Here is an 18315-nt window from a genome sequence, read left to right as displayed (position 1 = left end):
GAAAGGGCGTTAGTGTGTTTATTGTGCCTGTTCTGTATATGCTGTGAATGAATTCTGAGGACTGGCTTTACTGGAGGCCAGAGCCTGGCCCCAGAACTGGCATGGAGCAAGGAGCACTGGGATCCACTCTGAAAGTGTCCCCTGAAGAGCTGATAAGTTACCAGGATTTATCCCCGAGTCAGGCTCAGACATGGTGACACTGATAGGTTTTTGTTTCCTAGAAGGGCTAGAAAACATGTATATGCCTGGTCTCTTGTGCTTGTGTAAACAGAAGATGTATCTGGAGGGCTTTCAGCCAAAAGCCCGTGACTGCCCCGTTACTGTTTACTACAGCGTTCCCGAGCCCCGTGCAGACCTCTGTTGGAGGGAGGATTAGTTAATCTGGGATCACGGTGTTGTTCCGGCATTGGGAATGTCTCGGCTGCCTGATGGGCAGCTCTTTACAGCTTCACGGGACAGTGTTTGAAGGTGAGCAGACTGACATTTCAGATGACTGCGTGGTGCTGGGCGAGCAGGGAGGGAGCTGGGGCGAGGGAGAGCCTGGAGCCGTGCAGCGTGGGCTGGCGTCACCGCGGGCTCCTGGGCATGGTGGCTCGTCCTGGTGCCGAGGCACGGCGGTTGCGCACACACACTCGGAGGAACGTGGTATTTCTGCGTGGTGGCGATGAGCAGTCGAGAGCAGTTGTACCCATACTGCTGCCTGTTGGACTTGGATGGCATTTTCTTATGTCCAGCAACTTATTTAAATAACGACAAACCTGGTACATCCACTTAGGAAAAGAAGTTCCTTTTCCTCACTCAACCATTGTGCGAATTTCACTTTTTAATTTTCTCTCTCTCTTTTTTTTTTTTTTTAAATTTAGTTCTAAAAAATGGAAACTGACTACCACATTTCCGATTCCTTCTAATTGGTTTGGGTTCTGGTTGATTATAACCTCTCTCTGGAGCCCTATCACCCAAGTACTCATGTCTCTTCTTCCTTCCCGTTACCCACAAGCTTTTGCTTGGTTTTCTAATACTGCTCAAAACAAAACTAAACTCGTCATACTGTGAAATAATTTGGTTCAAGGTAGACTCAAGATGTGATGTGTAGAAGTTTTATGTTACAGGTGCTGCATTTCACAGCTCTTCACCAGCTGTGTTACCAGCACAAATGAAGATTAAATTTTGTTTTCTGTTGTGACTCAGAACTTCACAAATTAAATCTGCACTTAAAGGGAGGGGAGACTGAATTGGCCTCAATAGTGTGAAGGGTAATTTTGGAATGAAAATGAAGGATCATTGCGTGAACTTATTTTTGCATCCTTACAGTAAGCTCTGTGTCAGATAACTCTTGCTAGATTCTCTTCTCCAGTGCTGCATCCTTTTAATTTCTGTAACTTTTGTAGGAAATTCTGCTGGACAACTGTGCTTAGTAATTGCTGCAGGTAAAACTGGAACAAATTCATTCATGGAATTGTCCCTTGTTTGTTTGTTCCTAGAATAATATTTTGATCTCCTGGAATCTAATATGGTTTCTAGCTACTGCTTCCTGTGGCTTACCAGCCTGCACAAGAACTCTTAATTTGGGGGTGAGGAAGAAAGAGTGTGGGTAAAGCTGCACTTCTAGGTTCTCTCTGGCCAAAGAAAGCTACAGCCGTCTGGTGGGACTTTTTGTCATTTTTGTTTTACAACTGGAAAGGTGCTTTCTTGGAAACTTTTCCTGGATTGTCCAATAAGACACCGGAGGGCATCATCTGGGATCCGTAGTTCTAGGGGAGGTCATGCTAGCTGCTGTTACAGTTGACAAAAACAGTATCTTTTGTGATTAACATACCACTGACCAAATAAACCCATTTTCTGCTATTTTGCTTATTATGACACGATACCAGTAATATTTGTGACATTGGTATTTTGGTTTTGTAATCTCGGGAGAATGAGGGTAGCTTTGACCTGTTGCTGCATCCCTTCAGCTTGCGGGTGTCAGCGGGTGCATTCTGGTCCATCGGTCACCTGCTGAGCGAGCTCCGGCAGCTGCTGGGAGAAAAGGTGTTTTTTTCCTTCTGGAATTGTATGCATGAGTCACCGAGGGGAAAAAAGGGGAGCAGTTGGTTCTTGATGTACAACCACACATAGGCACATCCCTGGAAAGAGTTTCTTGCTGTCAGTGATGGATGGACAGTGACTAGACTTCTCTCTCCCCTCTTTCTTTTAACCCCATCAGCACCGAGAGGCGGAGTGTGGTATGATACCATGGAAGGGCAGCACAACCACCCGCATCATCTAGGGGACCAGAACAACCCTCTCTGCAAGCTGCCAGGGCAGGAGTACCAGCATGATCCTCAGGTAAGTGCATGTGTCTCTTTAATTTTTCTCCTTCTGTGTTTTCTTCCCTTCCTTTTATAAAGGTCTATAGATTTCTTAGCATTTAGGCTTATTGTGGGTTTTTTTCCCCTCTTTTGTTTATAGTGCAGTTATAGCAGTTTTAGGGTATATCCAGTTTGGGATTCTGCCAGCTAGACAGAGTTTCCTGACTCTAGTTTTTTGACGATAAGAGAAAAAGGAAATAGTTTGAATTTTGCTTAAAGCAAGTGTTTTAAAATCAACTTATAAAAACACGTACTGTGTTGGCTTTCTCTTCTCTTTGATTCTTTGAAGAAAAGGCCAAAGAAAAACAGTCAATTGTGTAAGTGAATAAATGTATTTTATCTCCTTTATAGTTCAGTAATAAATGCTGAAGAGGTAATTACCAAATACAAGAAAAAGTTCCTCCTACATGAAACTGCAGGCTCTCTGACTTCATTTCCTGAGAGTCTCTGGAATCTCTCCCGCAATGTATTTTGTCTGTGCTATTATCAATTTCATTATCGTGGCTCCTGTCTCTCTCTTCCCTGCCTTTCTGCGGGAGTGGGCTAAAACTGGGGTTAGACCTGTATTTAAAGTCATGTCGATACCTTTGCTGTAATCCTGGAACTTGTATTCAGTGAACTCTGGCTGCTTGCCTTTTTTTATACTGTTTGTCTGGTTATCAGAGCAATTAAGTTTTACTTTTTTGTGTTCTAAGGTGTAAACAAAAATTGTCATGGAAAAGCTGTCAGGAGGAGTATTGCAGCTGTGGTGTAGCGTTACCTTGGGGAGGGGCCTGTGGGTGTGATTTGTCGCTCCAGATGTGCAGTGTGGGGGTGCCCCAGCTCCCTGGAGAAGAGGAGGGCGTTGGGAAAATGGACCGAACGTAGCGCAGGATTTGGGAAAGTAGGAAGTTGCCTCCACACAGGGTACAACGATGAATGTGTCTTACGCAGCACTGCTGGGAAAGGAACCTTGTATGGAGCAAAGCCCCCCTCTCCTAATGCAGCAATTTGTCATATTAAGTCATTTAATAATAATTGAATCCCCTTGATTAATCTCCTAGAATTAGCCAGTTGCATTTTGAGCAATTAGGGTTAATTACCGCCTCATTTGGCAGGATAGAGCCCCTGTAATTATTTCATGAACAAGATTAGGAAGTGTTCCTGTGCAGCAGATACATTCATGGCATCTTGGAGCACATGTTAGAATTTGTAATGACATAGTTAAGTGTAATTAGTAGCTAATAATCTGCTTTCTGCTGTTACGCTGATGCTGAGTGGGCTCATTTTGCTGTATGGTCATTGTTCAGTGAAACCTCCCCTCCACTCTGTTAATATCGAAGTTGTGTTAATGGAGGTCTCTGAGTATATTAACTGTTCTGAGAATGATCAGTAAGAAAAAAAAGACGAGTCTCCCTAGCAAACTTGATTTAGAAATTAAGAAAAATGGTACTATTTAGAGGGCAGGCTACCTTACCTTGATGGCATGATATGATTGCTTATTACATATTTCTGATTTGCCATTTTGCAGGAACATAATTATATATCATTTTCAATTTTCTGCTACCTATTACCTGGAAGAACCCAAAATTACATCATTTCTTTCTTCTGAAGATAGAAGTAGTGCAGACGTGCTATACAGTAGCTTGTGGAAGAGAGAGAGGTTTGGGAAGGAAAAATTGACCAACCTTGTCTTACAAGAAATGCCATGAGTGGCAGGGATAAAAGCTTAAGCAGAAGAAAACAAAACTTGAGCTTCTAGAGTCTTGGATGAGGAGGGGTTTTGTATGGAATGGCCCTTTCTTCCGTCCAGCCCTTTCGTTCCAAACTACTGTGTCACCCCCAAAGAGACCAGCGCAACAGTGTGATCCTCTAGTAGAAACTCTTCCTGTAATTACGCTGCTTCCTAAAGCCTTTTTTGGTTTTTTGTTTCATTCTGATAGAAGTGTTATTTCTGTTTTATAATCAGTTAGTATAGAGCTATGAGTATCAGACTTTTCTTTAACTACTATAATTTAGTAATCAGATGATACTTTTGAGTAATGCTTCATATTTAGAAATTTTCTAGAGTAAGTGAATATATAAATATAAAAAAGGCCCAATAAAATCACAGATCTAGCTTCTGGCTCCCTTACCTGCCCAGCATTACCCTGATGAAGTTCGTCATCAAGAGGCAGAACTTCTGGTAATGTTCCTGAGTGAAAGTGTCAATTATTTAAGTCCCCAGATTACTTAGCGTCTATAGCAGTAAGCAATAAAAGGTATTTAGGAGTAAATCAGTGATGTACAAATATGGAGCTATAATTTTTGACTTAGTTTTCTTACTAAATAAATACAGTAACTCACTTTTAAACACCCTTTTTGTATACTCACACAGCAGCAGAGCTGTTTGTGGTAGTGTCATTTTGGTCCCCGAATTGAAGGTAGATTTGAAATGGTCATCTAGCAGTGAAGACTCTTCAATTTGTGGTTTTCTGAACCACTTAGATTATTTCTATGTTAATATTAATTTCTTTGTGAATGTCACCTTGGTCTACTATTTTTCAAGCTGGTATTTCTGTCTTTCCTTGTCATAAGCTAGTACAGATATCTGCTGATAGGGATGATGTAACTTTGAAATTCAAGCCAAGTTCTTCAGCAAACTTTAAATTCTAGGGAAGAGGTGAGGTTAAGGATATTATGTGATGGCTGTGTAGTCTAGTTTTGAAGCTGCAAATTGGAAAACCTGATGTATTCTTCAATAATTACTTGACTACCTGTTTGAAGGATAATCCATATTTTAAAAGTTTTCTCATCTGTTGTGAACTTAGAAGTTCTTTTTTTAATCAATCTGTTCTAATGTGTTCTCATAAACTCACACTGGAATTTCAGCCTCAAAGTATGCAAAATTCTTTTCAGGTAGGTATTATTGGATGGAGATGGGTGTATAATTTGGGACATCATAAAGAGGTTTGAAACACTGATGTTGATAGTAAATCATTGCTTATAATGCGTATGTGTTCAACTGGAGGGGCTGAAGCTTCCCCATCTACTGTCACAGATGTCTTTTAAAGGTGAAATTAGTTTACAGTAAATGTCATTCAGATGAAGTATGCACTTTAGAAGCAAGGAAACCATTCCTTTAAAATTAATGATGCATTGCAAATATCAGAAAAAAACCTTATATCCAGCGTAAAGATAATTAAAATTCAGGTCAGAAGTGTATGACTTAGTCGGGCTAAATTTTTTAATGAGATTTCAGAAAATTAATTGGGCGAGTATGTTTTTACTCTTCTAACGAATATTTCATTTCATGGCTCTACGGGAAGGATGCTTTTATTGGCATCTAAAATTATAGTGTCTGACATTTTAACTGTTGGTTAACCGATCTTTAACAATTTTTAGGTTGATTACAAATAATCTAAACATCTCGTCACCTTGTAGCCATTTGTGCAGACTGATGACTAGTACCGGTTTTCCATGTGCCAATCAGACAGCAGTAAAACAACTGACTTTATTATTAATTAACATTAGCACTCTGGGTTTATATATTGTGCAATTAGCAGTGAATGTTGCCTTTTTTTCAGCTCATTCAGGCTTATTTTTTTCCCTGCCTCTGGGAGAAGCAGATCTACAGGCATTGCTCTGCAGAGTGTTAGTATTTTACTGATATTTTTGTCTTCAGTCTCTCAGTACTGCCCTTGGCCTGACACGTTGGGCAGCGGCTGCAGGAAAGGCTACTTGGACACTTTTCTCAGGACTGTTCAGGTTTTCCCTAGCTCTTAAATAACTACAAAGAGGTAAATTTATTGGCCAAACATTAATTCTTCTGGAGACTGAAAGTCTTTCTACAGAACAGTTTTGGTATTTTTCTTATTCTTCCTTATCCCAAAATACAAATTCTGAGCTGGACAACTACTCATTTAAAAAAATACAAAAACCGTGTGCAGGTTATGTAGCTGTCCTACCTGTGTGTGGTTATAGCAGCGTATGAAGGATTTGGAGGAAATTATATCAAGTCTCCAGCTGTAAATTTTGGCATGTTTGTATTCTCACATGCTCAGTCCCCTGCGGTCAGGCGCCCCTGGTAATTCTGTAACCAACATCCCCAAAATGTGGACGCGTAAGTAGAAACTACATCCTATCACCAAGTGTATAGCAAGGAACTTTACTAATACCGGCATCCTCCATATTTGCCTGAGTTGCTGTATAATCTGGTATAAAGAGACTCCTGTTAATCTAGAATTAAGTTTCTTATCCTTGCAGCATATCTGTTCAGATGTGTGCAAGATAATATAACTGAAGTTTTTATTTAATTGGATTTTTTTGCAGAAAATCTCATAATGCTTCAAAATTTGAGGCTGAAAGTCCTGGCAAACTTCTCCCTTAAGTATTGTGACAAGGGCTGTCATTGCATACTCTTGCCAGCTTTGAAATTTTTGCTCTCGCATCAGTGATTACATCTCAAAAGCGTGCCAGAGATGTTGTCCAGAAGAGCTTATTCTTGGAATAATCTCTGCATTTCTTCTTAAAAATGAATGGCCTCTTTATTTGAATGAGGAATTAATTGACTTTAATCTTTGGGGGTTTTTTTTATTAACGGAGTAGTAGAAGAACGAGACTTCATTGTGTGGATGACGAGAACAGCCTTTGTCTCAAAACTAGTTCTTCCCAGACTGTCCCCTTCCTACAGCTGCCCTGGGAACAGCAATGCGCAAATGGCCCAATTTGTAGTGTGTCTTTGGAGGTCCAGTGGTTGGAGGCGTTTTTGGTTTGTTGGTTGCATTTTTCTCCCCATTTTTTATTTTATTTATTTATTTATTTATTTTAAATTCAAGCTCTGTCATTGACCTTGAAACCTGTTCTGCAGAGACAGTGGCTTGGTTTTACTGTATTTGTGCAGACCTGAACCCTGCACTGAGCCTGAATCTGTCCTGAAAATGAGAACATCTATTTTTGATGAACGGATTTGAAGATGAGGGTGGTATCTCATTTTACGCATAATCTATATCTGTATATGAAAAGTCTGAGATTTGCAGAAATAATGATCATGGTTTATTTGAATGAGTAGGTGTTGGTTCTGTGACAGCTTTATGAAAGACTGTAGTGGTTAAATGTGGAAGGACTTGGAAAAAACAAGAGTTCCCCTGTCAAAAGTCATGACAGAAGTGAAATGTATGCAAAGGATGGTATTCTGAGGAGGTAGATATTTCTTAGCTATTCTAAATGTGTCTTGTAACGGTATTTAGGAGAGTTACCAGCTTAACTTTATGTACAGTAAAGCATGAGAGGGTTATTTTTGAATGGACACAGGGGGCAATGGGCTGCTGTAGTCAATAGGGAGCTCCCTGGTACGGGCTGGTCGCACCCGAGTGTGCTCTCTGCTTTATACCCGAACCAAACATCTCCGAGCCTGGATGAAAGGTCCATTACTTTAATTAGGTCTGATAGGTTGTGATAGCAAATGCAAATCTAGGTCATTGCATATGTAAATGTGCAGCTGTAGTCCTGGAGAATGCCAGAACATATCAGCTGAGGTGTCCAGTCATTGCCCAGCATTAACTCCAGCGCGGCAAGCAGAGTTTATGTGCTACCATGGGAAAGTGGTTGGGACGCACATATACGCCCTGTCACTTGCCTAACATTTATTTATATTTTCAAGTTAAGAAGCTGCTAGATATCTCTTGACACATGCTTAAAATATTAATTTACACTTAAACACTGTTGGTTTAAATACACAATTTAATAATTTATGAAGGGCAAATGGATACCATCCTTGATTGCAGCATGGATTTCTTCCTTAAAAAGAAAGTTTTGTGGTAGTTGCATCATAAAATCTCGCTAAAACTGCTACCTCTATTGGGAATGTTAACTCCAAGCTAGAAAAGCTTTTGCTCAAACTTTCTTATTACTCAAGAAGAGCGTGGCTCAGGAGACACACCTTCACAGTTAAGGGAATGCTTTGATTCCATTCTATTTTTTAATTAGGAAAAAGTGTTCTCTACTTTTATATACTGACACCTTTGTTTTGGCTGGGTAAAGCGATTTGACTGGACAGCACAATTGATTTGCTTAGTGGCTCATATTTTAAAAAGTCAGGAAGTGGAGATGTTCCTGGTTAGTTACCCGTCGAGTTGAACGAATACTTGTGTTCAGACATTCTTCTGCTGATTTCATCACACACAAAATGCACATAAACTAATGTTTAGCACTCCCTGGCATGAGTATTCCTGTATTACTGTAACGTATATTGATGAGTATTGCTGATTATCAAGTCCCTGCAAAGAGAGATTGCAACCAATTTAAACTGAGAAAGCTGCAGGGGCCGGTTACTTTGAATATTTGTTTGTCTGCTTTCATCCCATGTTGTCTTACTTTGTTGATAATTTAGTAACTTAGAGGGGAATGTATGTAAACAATAAAGCAGTGTTATCTTAACATTCTGCTATTGTCTGATGACCCATAGGCTACCTTTTTCCTCATTGGTGAAGGGGTACTCCTGTTTTATTGTGTAGTATGCACTGCAAAACTTAGAGAAACAAATCCTGAATCTTCATTTTAATTTTTATTTTGCTGTGTTACCGCTTGCAAATGCAGTATAACTTTAGGCACAGCACAAGTCCCGAGCCTTGGTTGTGGGCGATGGAGGCTGTGCCAGCAGGTGGGTGACGAGGCTTCTTCAGAGTGTGGGGGAGACCAGAGGGATCCGAAAAGGGAAACGCTCCCTGGACTGTTTAGAGGAAATACTTGATGAAATCAGCTTCCTCTTTCTGTGTGACTCGCCTTCATGAGTAGCTGATAATTCTAATGCAGCCTTCTCATTTGTGTAGGTCATGAATTAAAATTTTTATTGTGTCATCTTTAGCCCAGAGAAATGAAAACCAGTTCTCATGGTATGAGAATATTTAAATGCTTGTGGTGATAGATGAAAAAACTTACCTGTGGCCTTGGCATTTCAGAAATAATTATTCAAAGTGTTGTTTCATCTGGAAAGGAGTGGGTTGCTCTTTTAGGGAACTCAAACTGAGAAATCTGATGATCGTGATGGCCTGGAGTTAAATTTCTGGTTATGTGCCTACTTGAATTAGTGGGCATTGGCTGGGCATTATGGTATTGCATTTTTGTCTTCTCTGGAGTTCATAACCATCTAAGCATTTCAGTTTAGCAACAGTCCTCCCTTTTCATAGCCGCAGAGCATTACCCTCAGGACGTTCTCTGGGGCTGGCCCAGGGCGGTGGTGTGGAAGCACGGGACGAGCTCCAGCAACACGTGGCCTCTCGCTGACAGAGAGACGAGGGGGAGGGTGACAGCAAAAAGACCTGATAGTGTCTTCACTGTCTGGTTTGCCGTTTATGTCTGCATCTCTGTATCATCAGCATTTATAAAACATTATCATTTTTCTTGAGTATGCCTGCGGTAGAGTAGCTTTCCGTGTGGGGATTTCTCCTGCATTTGTTGTGATAAAGACGCTATAAAGGTGACAGTTTTCAAAATAGCTTGTCTTGGTTGATTGATGCAGTTTGTGGGTCAGAAATTACTATTTAGGCACTTTATTGGTGAGTTTTCTTAAAAACATTGACTTTTACAACTTTGTTTACAAAACCTCTGTCAAATAACTGTGATTGTAGTTCAGAGTTGCACGGAAATCTGGAAGCTTTTTCCAATGTCTCATTGATACTTTTTATTGTCTGTTGAATAGTAGTCGTTTTTATTTCTGTTGCAAAGAAAAGGAGTCCAAATTTATTTACTCATCAAAATAAATATACACTGCAAGAGATCCTTGCGCACTCTTGCCAGTAGTGCTGGCAAAAGATGCTGGGCTGGAAGCTTTACCTGCACTTTAAATCGTACTTCCAGCCCCAGCCCTCTGTTCGGAAAGGGCAGAGGTAGCAATAGTCGGGGTAAAACACCCAGCCCTCCCGGCCTGCACCCCCTGGGACCTTCTGCTGGGATCGTCCGCTAAAGATGGGGCTGTGGGCGATGGCTGCGTCCCTGGGAAGCCTTTCCCTCCCAAGGACGGTTGTATACTAATCGAATTGCTGTTTGGTGGGTTTTGATGGGAACTCCTGGGTATGCTGAAGCTTAAAAACATCCTACTTGTCTGTGCATGGCAACTTTAAGTAATTAATTTTCATAATTCCTTTTTCAAACATTGGTTAGTGGTCATGTTAATTGCAGAAGAGACCAGAATGGCTCTAGGGAGCAGTTCCTGGTCCGTGGAGTCCATAATCCTCGTTACGCCGTGTCGACCTGCCAGGCTGGGTATTTACCTGGGACTGCTGGGAAGCAGCACCAGCATCTCCCAAGTGACAGGAGCAGGCGGTGTTGATGAGAGGGTGTGTAACTAGGGAGACAGGAGCTTGGGACTAATTAGTTACTTACACGGAAGGCAAGACGTTATTTCCTTTTTTAAAAAGTCATTTAACTTAATTCAGCCTATGTTACTAATACATGTACTAGGAATTAATGCATTTATGGCCAGAATTATCAATAGACTGATCAACCTAGATTAAATTCTTGACCATCAGAAACGAGAGCAAGAGGATGTGCAAACTTGGCAACCTTAACTCTGTTTGGTATGTTTTTGGTAGCTATTACTAGTTACATGCTTTGGTTTTAGTTAGTATTTTTACACAAGTTGTTGGGGGGGGTGTGTGCTTGCGGCCGTGCACTGTGCATCTGTATTGTGGCTGCTCTGGTACGGTACTGTCTGGGCGCACAAAGAAAAGCCAGACTACGCCATTGCCCATTGTACGCCAAACCAGCACCAAATTTATTTGTCTGTCTTGCTGGGCAATCCTTACTGTGAGGAATTTATCCTCCTGAATATGATCAGTCATAGAAACCGCTTGTTGGCAGTCATAAAGAAGACAGATTGGGAATGCAAGTTTGTGTTTTTGCATCATTTTTTCTAGTTCATTGATTTAACTTCTTTTTACTTGAACAGAGGCATTTAACATCGTACCCATATCGCTGCACGCTGGCAGATTTTCAAATAGAGAAAAAGATTGGACGAGGACAATTCAGCGAAGTTTACAAAGCAACTTGTCTTCTGGACAGAAAACCTGTGGCATTAAAGAAAGTTCAGGTGAGCATTTAAGTTCAAAATCTTACTATTTAGCAAGTAAAATGGGAATGTTTTAAGTGTCTACACAGATTATTTTACTCGGATACCTCCTCCAGTGTTCATCATCAGTAATAATGCAATAAAATAGTTTATAAATTGAGAGTTTAAGGTTTAGAGCGCTGGATGATCTGGTTTGATATTTTTACATTAAAAAAACCCCAATACTCTACTTTTGTATTTTATTCAATCGGGATTTAGAGGTGGGTTTTTTTACTGTGTTATTTCAAGATAAGGAATAATGTGTAATGCTTCTGAACATCTCAGAGCCGTTTTACAAATGCTGATGAGGCCAGCGGGCCCTGCTGCGCTCCTGCCTGCCCTGGCCGGGGTCCTCAGGGCGTCCCTTCCCCGTGCATCCCACACGTCCTGCACAGGACACTCTTTCTGTTTTGGGCTGCACTGTGTGGTCCTCATCCCTCGTCATATTGGAGTGGGTTTATGTTTCTAAATCAGTTTATTTTTAATTTCACTTTTTCCTTTCTAGAAAGGGTTCACTAAATTATTATTAAATGTGTGTGAAAGAACAAGGCCCTTGCGGCTGTGGTCACACAGCTCGGGGGCTGCCAGCTCGACATGGTGAATCGGGAGGACACAGGAGCATGAATGAAAGGGGAGATGCCTGCTCTTGCTGAGGGAGTTTTAGAAGAATTTCTGAAAAACTTTCATGCAAGCAGTATAGATCTGTAACTGGGCTTGAAGTATTCTGCAGTGTTCAGAACAGCATTTTGTTTGAAGAAATTTGCCTTTAATCCTTCAACAGATCTTTTAAACTCTTGTTTTTAGCACCTTGCTCTGATTATTACAGGATGAATATTAATGCTCAATATTATTGTTAATCATTACAGAGAAATCAGTGGAAGCTATATTTCTGGTTAAAAAAAAAAGTAAACATTTTATCTTTTATTTACCATGTGAAATAAATAGTTAACTATGTTTTGAAAATCAAGACAGCAAATTCATAAACTAGTATCTTTATTTTTCATACTGCTTAGAATATTGCCTACAGGTTCTAAAATTAAATTTTACCCTATCGCTAGCCCTTTAGTGGTTTCAAAATAAAGAAAACATTGATCTTTCTTTGATCTGGGGATTGTGTGTATACTCATTACGGTAGAGGAGATACAGATTGGGGGAAGAAAGACCAATTTCTTGTTAAAATATAAAGTGATTTTTTGTTGTTTCATTTTCATCTTCTATGTTTTTGTCTTTGAAGATTTTTGAAATGATGGATGCCAAGGCTAGGCAAGATTGCATTAAAGAAATTGACCTCTTGAAGGTAAGGAGTTTTGCAATTACTTTTTCTGTTTTTTTGTTTTGAGAAAATAAAATTGTTTTCAGGCTGGCAACAGTTATTTGCCTTTTATGGCAACTAGAGCATCTGTAGCACCCAGTGATCTTAATAGACTGTGCTTTCTTTTGGAAGATAGAATGCCTACGTTGTGCAAGAGTTTTGTCTTAAATCTTAATTTTATTGAGTTTTCTGCCTGTGGTCTCAGTAATTTCTTTCAAAATGTTGGTAGAAAATATATATGCATTGCACTTCAAATATCTATTTTGAGTAAATGCAAGAGATTGTAGAAGGCTAAAACTTTGTTTAGCTAGTCAAATTTAATTTTTAAAGTATTAAATAATTCATTTTGTAAGTATAATTTTAGGTATTTCTATATAAATTGCTGATTTATATTCATGCAGTTGTAGACAAAGCTTGATTCTGGTAGACTGTAGTGTAGGCAGTACAGGACCAACATGAAGATAGCAGTTTGTGTGAACGTGATCCAGTTGCTTCACAGTTACGGTGAAAAATAACGCCAACATCAACATTCAGAAAGAGAATTTGTGATATTTTTGGGTTCTAGGTAATTTGAGCAGTTTTGTCTTCAACTCTGGTTATGGAAGGATTTATTCAAAGCAGAATGTGCAAATTTATTAGAGTACAAAGGCAATAATCCCATCCATCTGCGGGGGGGTGACTACAGGCAACTGGTCGTCTTCCGTGAAGCTCACCAGATACCAAACTGGGGTTACTGGGGTGGCCAAGTTGTGAAAGCAAATATGATACATTCAGCTAAATAGGATTGATAAAATTGGATTGTTTTGCACAATATTTTATAGAAGACTAGGAAGCAGACTAGTAAATTCATTTTGTTGTGGTGAAGGGAGGAGCAGGAAGAGTTGTTGAATGTTTGTACAGAAACATACTAATATGCTGTTTATTATGCAAAACACTGCTGTGCTGATAGTTTAATCATTACTTATTGTTGGATGTCAACAAATCTTCCTGCCTGGACAGTTGTGTAGCACCATCCAAGGAATCTGAAGTCTGAATACGTTAAAAAGTCAGTTTGATGAATCCCATTGTAGCCTGGCTGCAAAGGGGATAGATTTCTCAATATTGCCTATAGTTCACTTCCTTCAAATGGCTACAAGTTTTCAAGTCAGAGCCAACAAAGTCCGTTGAATTTTACCCAAGATGCGTGAGCTCAGCTTCTGAGAAGATCAGCAGATAATAAGTAAAAAATAATGACAGTTGAAATTGCCAGCTTTGGTGCTGGCTGTGCCCCGTGGGCAGCTGCTGGGGTTGGCCTGGGGGCCGGGGAGGTTGGTGTGTCCACCCCCGCAGCTGGGGGGCACATCGCTCCCTGCCCCAAGACAAATAACTGGTCAAATCGATAAATCTGCAACTCATCTTTTGCTAATTTATGGCTCCCGTGCTGCCTGTTCTCACAGCTTCATAGAAACAACGAAGGTCAGTGTGTGGATGTGCTGGGACACTCCTGAAGTCGTATCTCAGAACTTCGGAGCTGCAGCCTCAGAGTGGGACTCGGATCCCTCCTTAGGGCCAGGGAGGAGAGGTGCCCGCAGGCAGCACACTCCGTGCTTGAAGTAGGAAGAAGTTTTAAAAGTGAGACTTTGGTTCTCGCGGCAGAGTGCGTGTCATCTCTGGCCTGGCTTCTTACAAAATTTCACGAGGTTTCTCCTTCTTTTGTGAGCTTTTCACATTTTGGTTTCCTTTAGAATAGTCTATGCGCAGCATCAGGAAAGTAGGAGAGGTGTATTTTTGTCAAATGACTTATTCTCAATAATTTTCAGCCTTTTTAGTGTGATCGTATTAAAAGATAAAATACCTTTCACTTCCTAAACTTATCAATTAAGATAATTGTTCTTCTGTCTAGAAAGCGTGAAATGTGTAAGGACCCAGTTCAGCACAGTATTTCAGAGTCTGTTTAAATCTTGCTTAATTTAACTTTTTTCATCACTGGTGATGTGAAGTAAATGTCGGCCGTGCAGTTGAGTCTAGTGCCTGGCCACGTAATATGGGATATTTGTATTTTTAAAACTTTCTTGCTACTTTTAAACTGGTGTCTAGTATGAAGTATTTATCGACTATTACTAAAACAACTTGCTGGAGGAGCTTTTCTTTCTCTGTTTTTATTTTAATGTAGACCATTGAGGAATTTGTGAAGGAATTATACAGATTTGCTGTAGTCCATCCCTCTCAAAATAATACTTTGTCTTTTGATCAGATCAGACTTCTGTGTGACCATGGAAACAAAGGGGGTTTTTTGTGAGTTCTAAATGAATTATAATTATTCAAAATCTGACAGAAGCCGGACAAAATTGTATATTACTTTCAGTGTAATTCTGGCTAAAAGGTTTAGGCAAAGCAGCTCAATAATGTGGCTGTAATCAGCATTTGGGCTGCCAGCGCCCACACTCGCTCATTTAGAGGTGACTTACCCTCCCGCGTGCCTCTCGCCGACGGTGCGGCTGTGCATACACATCAGGCATTAACCGCCAGGAAACTTTTAGGATGCATTAAAGAAATAGGAGATGTCATTAAGCCAGGATAAAGTGTTTGTAATCTTTTGTGCATTTAAGGATTTGTGTGAATGAATATACTTTCCTCTGACAAAAGAAATTTCAGATGGTCTTTTCCGTGCTACATTCAAAAATAACTCCAGAGTCAATATATTTATTTAAAATAAGATTGACAAAAGGGAGAGTGGAGAATAGAAGTTTGGCTTATCCAGAGTGGTCTACCTGGCTGTGCCAGGAAAACCGAGTTCAAAGGTCAGTGACTTAGATTGGAGGAAAAACATACACATCTGCATTCACACTGCAGCAAGGTCACGGGCACCTGTGGTGCTTTCCAGCAGAGAAGAGCCTACAGGGCTCCTTCTGGAGTGCTCACCCTGTGCTCAGCTCTGCGGCTGCATGGGAGGCCCCTGAGATCTGCTCTTCAAAAGAGCTCCTGCAGAAGTTCGCATGGTGGCACGGACATTTTGCTTGTTTGCTTTTAATTTTATACAACTTCATTGTAATAGAAGAAACATCCTTCTTTAGATCTAATTGAGTTTCTTGAAATCAACACAAACCATCAGTAAAACGCACGTACACGCTGTCTCACAAAAATGCATTTCAGATCTTTATATCGGTTAAGCAATGGTTGGCTCAGAGTAACTTGGGTTTTGTTACACCTTGTCAGAGGTGTGCAGGAACCTTGTTCCAGTTGTCATAGTTCGATGTTGTGTTTCATCGGCACATGGTGCCAAGGCTTAGGGAAAGGCTTGTTTGGCTGCTTGAACTTCCTGATGCTTCGGGAGCAGCGTGCGGTACCCGGGCATTGGCTGGGCCGTGGCCGGGAGGATGCTCCCAAGTGCATCAGCTGCAGGGACTTTTCTGCTTCTCATTTTGGTGCATTTTTTAGCTGGGAGTTGATCTTTGACTGATGTACCTGAGAGCAGACATTTAAAAGAAATTTCAACAGAAATGGTGGGCTGTGATATTTATTTATTTACTTATTTCAGGCTTGGTCTGCCAGGAATGTTCTTCTCCCGATGCCTACACATGGATCCCATTAACGCTAATGCGCGCTAGTGCCAGGCATTGCAAGGGAGAATCTGTCCCCTAATGCGCGTGCCGAGAGGAGTGATTAGCGTGATGGATCATAACAGTGTTTCCTTTGGCTTTGTAACCCCTGGAATAGGCAGGTTGAGTCACAGCTGTTTAGTAGATGAAATGCTCACTTTAGTAGTTTCTAAATTTACTTTGTTTCTAAGAGCACAAGACAAAGATAATGCAATGCAAAAGGAGCAAGAGTGAGTGAACAGAGAGATCTAGATACTACATTATCTTCTAAGCAATTACAGCTTTCCACTTTAAGAATTCAGACATAAAATATTAAAATACCAGTTGTGAATATAAAAAAAGGTATATTGAAATAAAAAAAATTATTAGGGAAGATTCAAGCATAAAAAATTAGAAAAATAGACTGGCATATGCAATTTGTGCATCCTTTTCCTCCATCAGGGTTTTAATTTAATTCTGTTCTTATTCTAAGGGGCAAAGAGATCTCAAGGACTACTGTAATCAATAGTTGGGGGGGTTTTTGTTTAACAGAGGGGGGAGAAATATCAGTCTACTGCTTAGCAAAGTTTCTTTCAAGACAGCCTTTTCTGTTGTAAACTCAGAAGATGTTTAGAAGCAGTTTCACCCTATTTTGGGCTGTATTGCTCTTTACTCAAGACAATTTTATTATGCTGTGCTTGTGATAAATGATGTTTTTTACAGGACTTCTGTCTGTAATAACCCAGAGCACAGTTTGTAGTTGCACCTATTATGAACTGTTCTGCATAATGGTTACAGAACCGGTACGGGTAATGTGTTTGGAGTTGTCATTACTACAGCATTACAGATGTTCCTCTTGCATTCCCTCTCTCTGCAGCAACTGAACCACCCCAATATAATTAAGTATTTGGATTCTTTTATTGAAGACAATGAACTTAACATTGTCCTGGAACTGGCCGATGCTGGTGATCTCTCTCAGATGATTAAGGTAAGGACACGTCAGTTCTAGAGGTGCCGCAAACGCTCGGGGTTAAGCAGAGACGCTGGCGGTGGGGTAAGCCGGGCCGTGGTAAAGCACTTCTGCTCTCCCCTTGCGGTGTGGCACACCCACAGGTGCTTCCAGAGCCTGAACTGAAGTGTCTGGTGGCATTCTAAATATGCCAGGCTATGCCACTTGCTGCTGGTTGCTGCTTCAGCAGGGAGTGAGCCTCTGCGTGATTTGGTGGGACACGTGTGTTATTTGCAAGGTTGATTTATCCAGTCTGTGATTGATGGGGACATTTAATTGTTGTTAGACTGGCTATTCGCGTCGCCTGTCTGCCACTCTGAAGACATTCAAGAAAGTGTATTGACTTTCTTTGCAGTGGGGATTTAGGTTTGAGAAAATGTTTCAAGTACTTGTTCTTCTCTTATGTTGCTCTTAGGAATACTTGTATTGCTGCAAACCAGCTTTAGTTAAGCTGTTACCACCTGCTTTTATATTTTCTTTGACATGTTAATCTTTAGACATACATCCCTTGTGAGAACAGATGTGTTATATCATGTTTGTTAGCACTCTCAACCTTCTCTCCATGTTTTACCTGTTTTTTTGCCATCATTATTCTGTAATTATCATAAATGAATGTTTGGAAAGTTCTCCTCCTCCTTGTTGTCACAGTTAAAATATCTTATTAACAGATTTGTTTTCTTTGCCAGCAGAGCTATGAGGCACTAGGCCAAAGGCTGTCAAACAAGTTCTCCGTTTAGTCCATAGTCAGCGGCTAAATTTACAGTATCTGTGAAAATCTGCTCCATCTCACAGGAGAGTCCCCCCGGGTGAGCACGCTGGGAACAGGCAGTTGGCAAAGCCATTCCTGGGGAGACCCCCAAAATTCCAGACACGGGCTTGCTCAGCAGCCGCTCAGTCGCAGGAGCGATGGCCGGGCCTGCCCTGAGCCCTGGGGACGAGCCGGCGGTGACTGAAGCCCCATGTGCTGGTGCCACCACTGCGAGCACATGGGGACTCCCCCCAAACCAGCCGCGTCCCGCAGCTGC

General features: G+C 40.8%; 1 protein-coding gene across 1 annotated transcript in view; it reads left to right on the top strand.

Annotated features, from left to right (window-relative positions):
* NEK6 (NIMA related kinase 6) overlaps nucleotides 1–18315 on the top strand; it is a 63769-nt gene that overhangs the window by 20835 nt on the left and 24619 nt on the right. Inside the window, exons 2-5 of the mRNA XM_063352702.1 lie at nucleotides 2204–2325; nucleotides 11254–11394; nucleotides 12647–12709; nucleotides 17159–17269. Of these exons, the coding sequence (XP_063208772.1) occupies nucleotides 2233–2325; nucleotides 11254–11394; nucleotides 12647–12709; nucleotides 17159–17269 (408 nt within the window). The 5' untranslated portion in view covers nucleotides 2204–2232. The remainder of the gene's footprint in view (nucleotides 1–2203; nucleotides 2326–11253; nucleotides 11395–12646; nucleotides 12710–17158; nucleotides 17270–18315) is intronic.

The sequence above is a fragment of the Chroicocephalus ridibundus genome, chromosome 15, assembly GCF_963924245.1.
Source record: "Chroicocephalus ridibundus chromosome 15, bChrRid1.1, whole genome shotgun sequence".
Taxonomy (NCBI): domain Eukaryota; kingdom Metazoa; phylum Chordata; class Aves; order Charadriiformes; family Laridae; genus Chroicocephalus; species Chroicocephalus ridibundus.
Note: the sequence above shows the minus strand (reverse complement) of the source record. Positions and strands in the feature narration are given on the sequence as shown.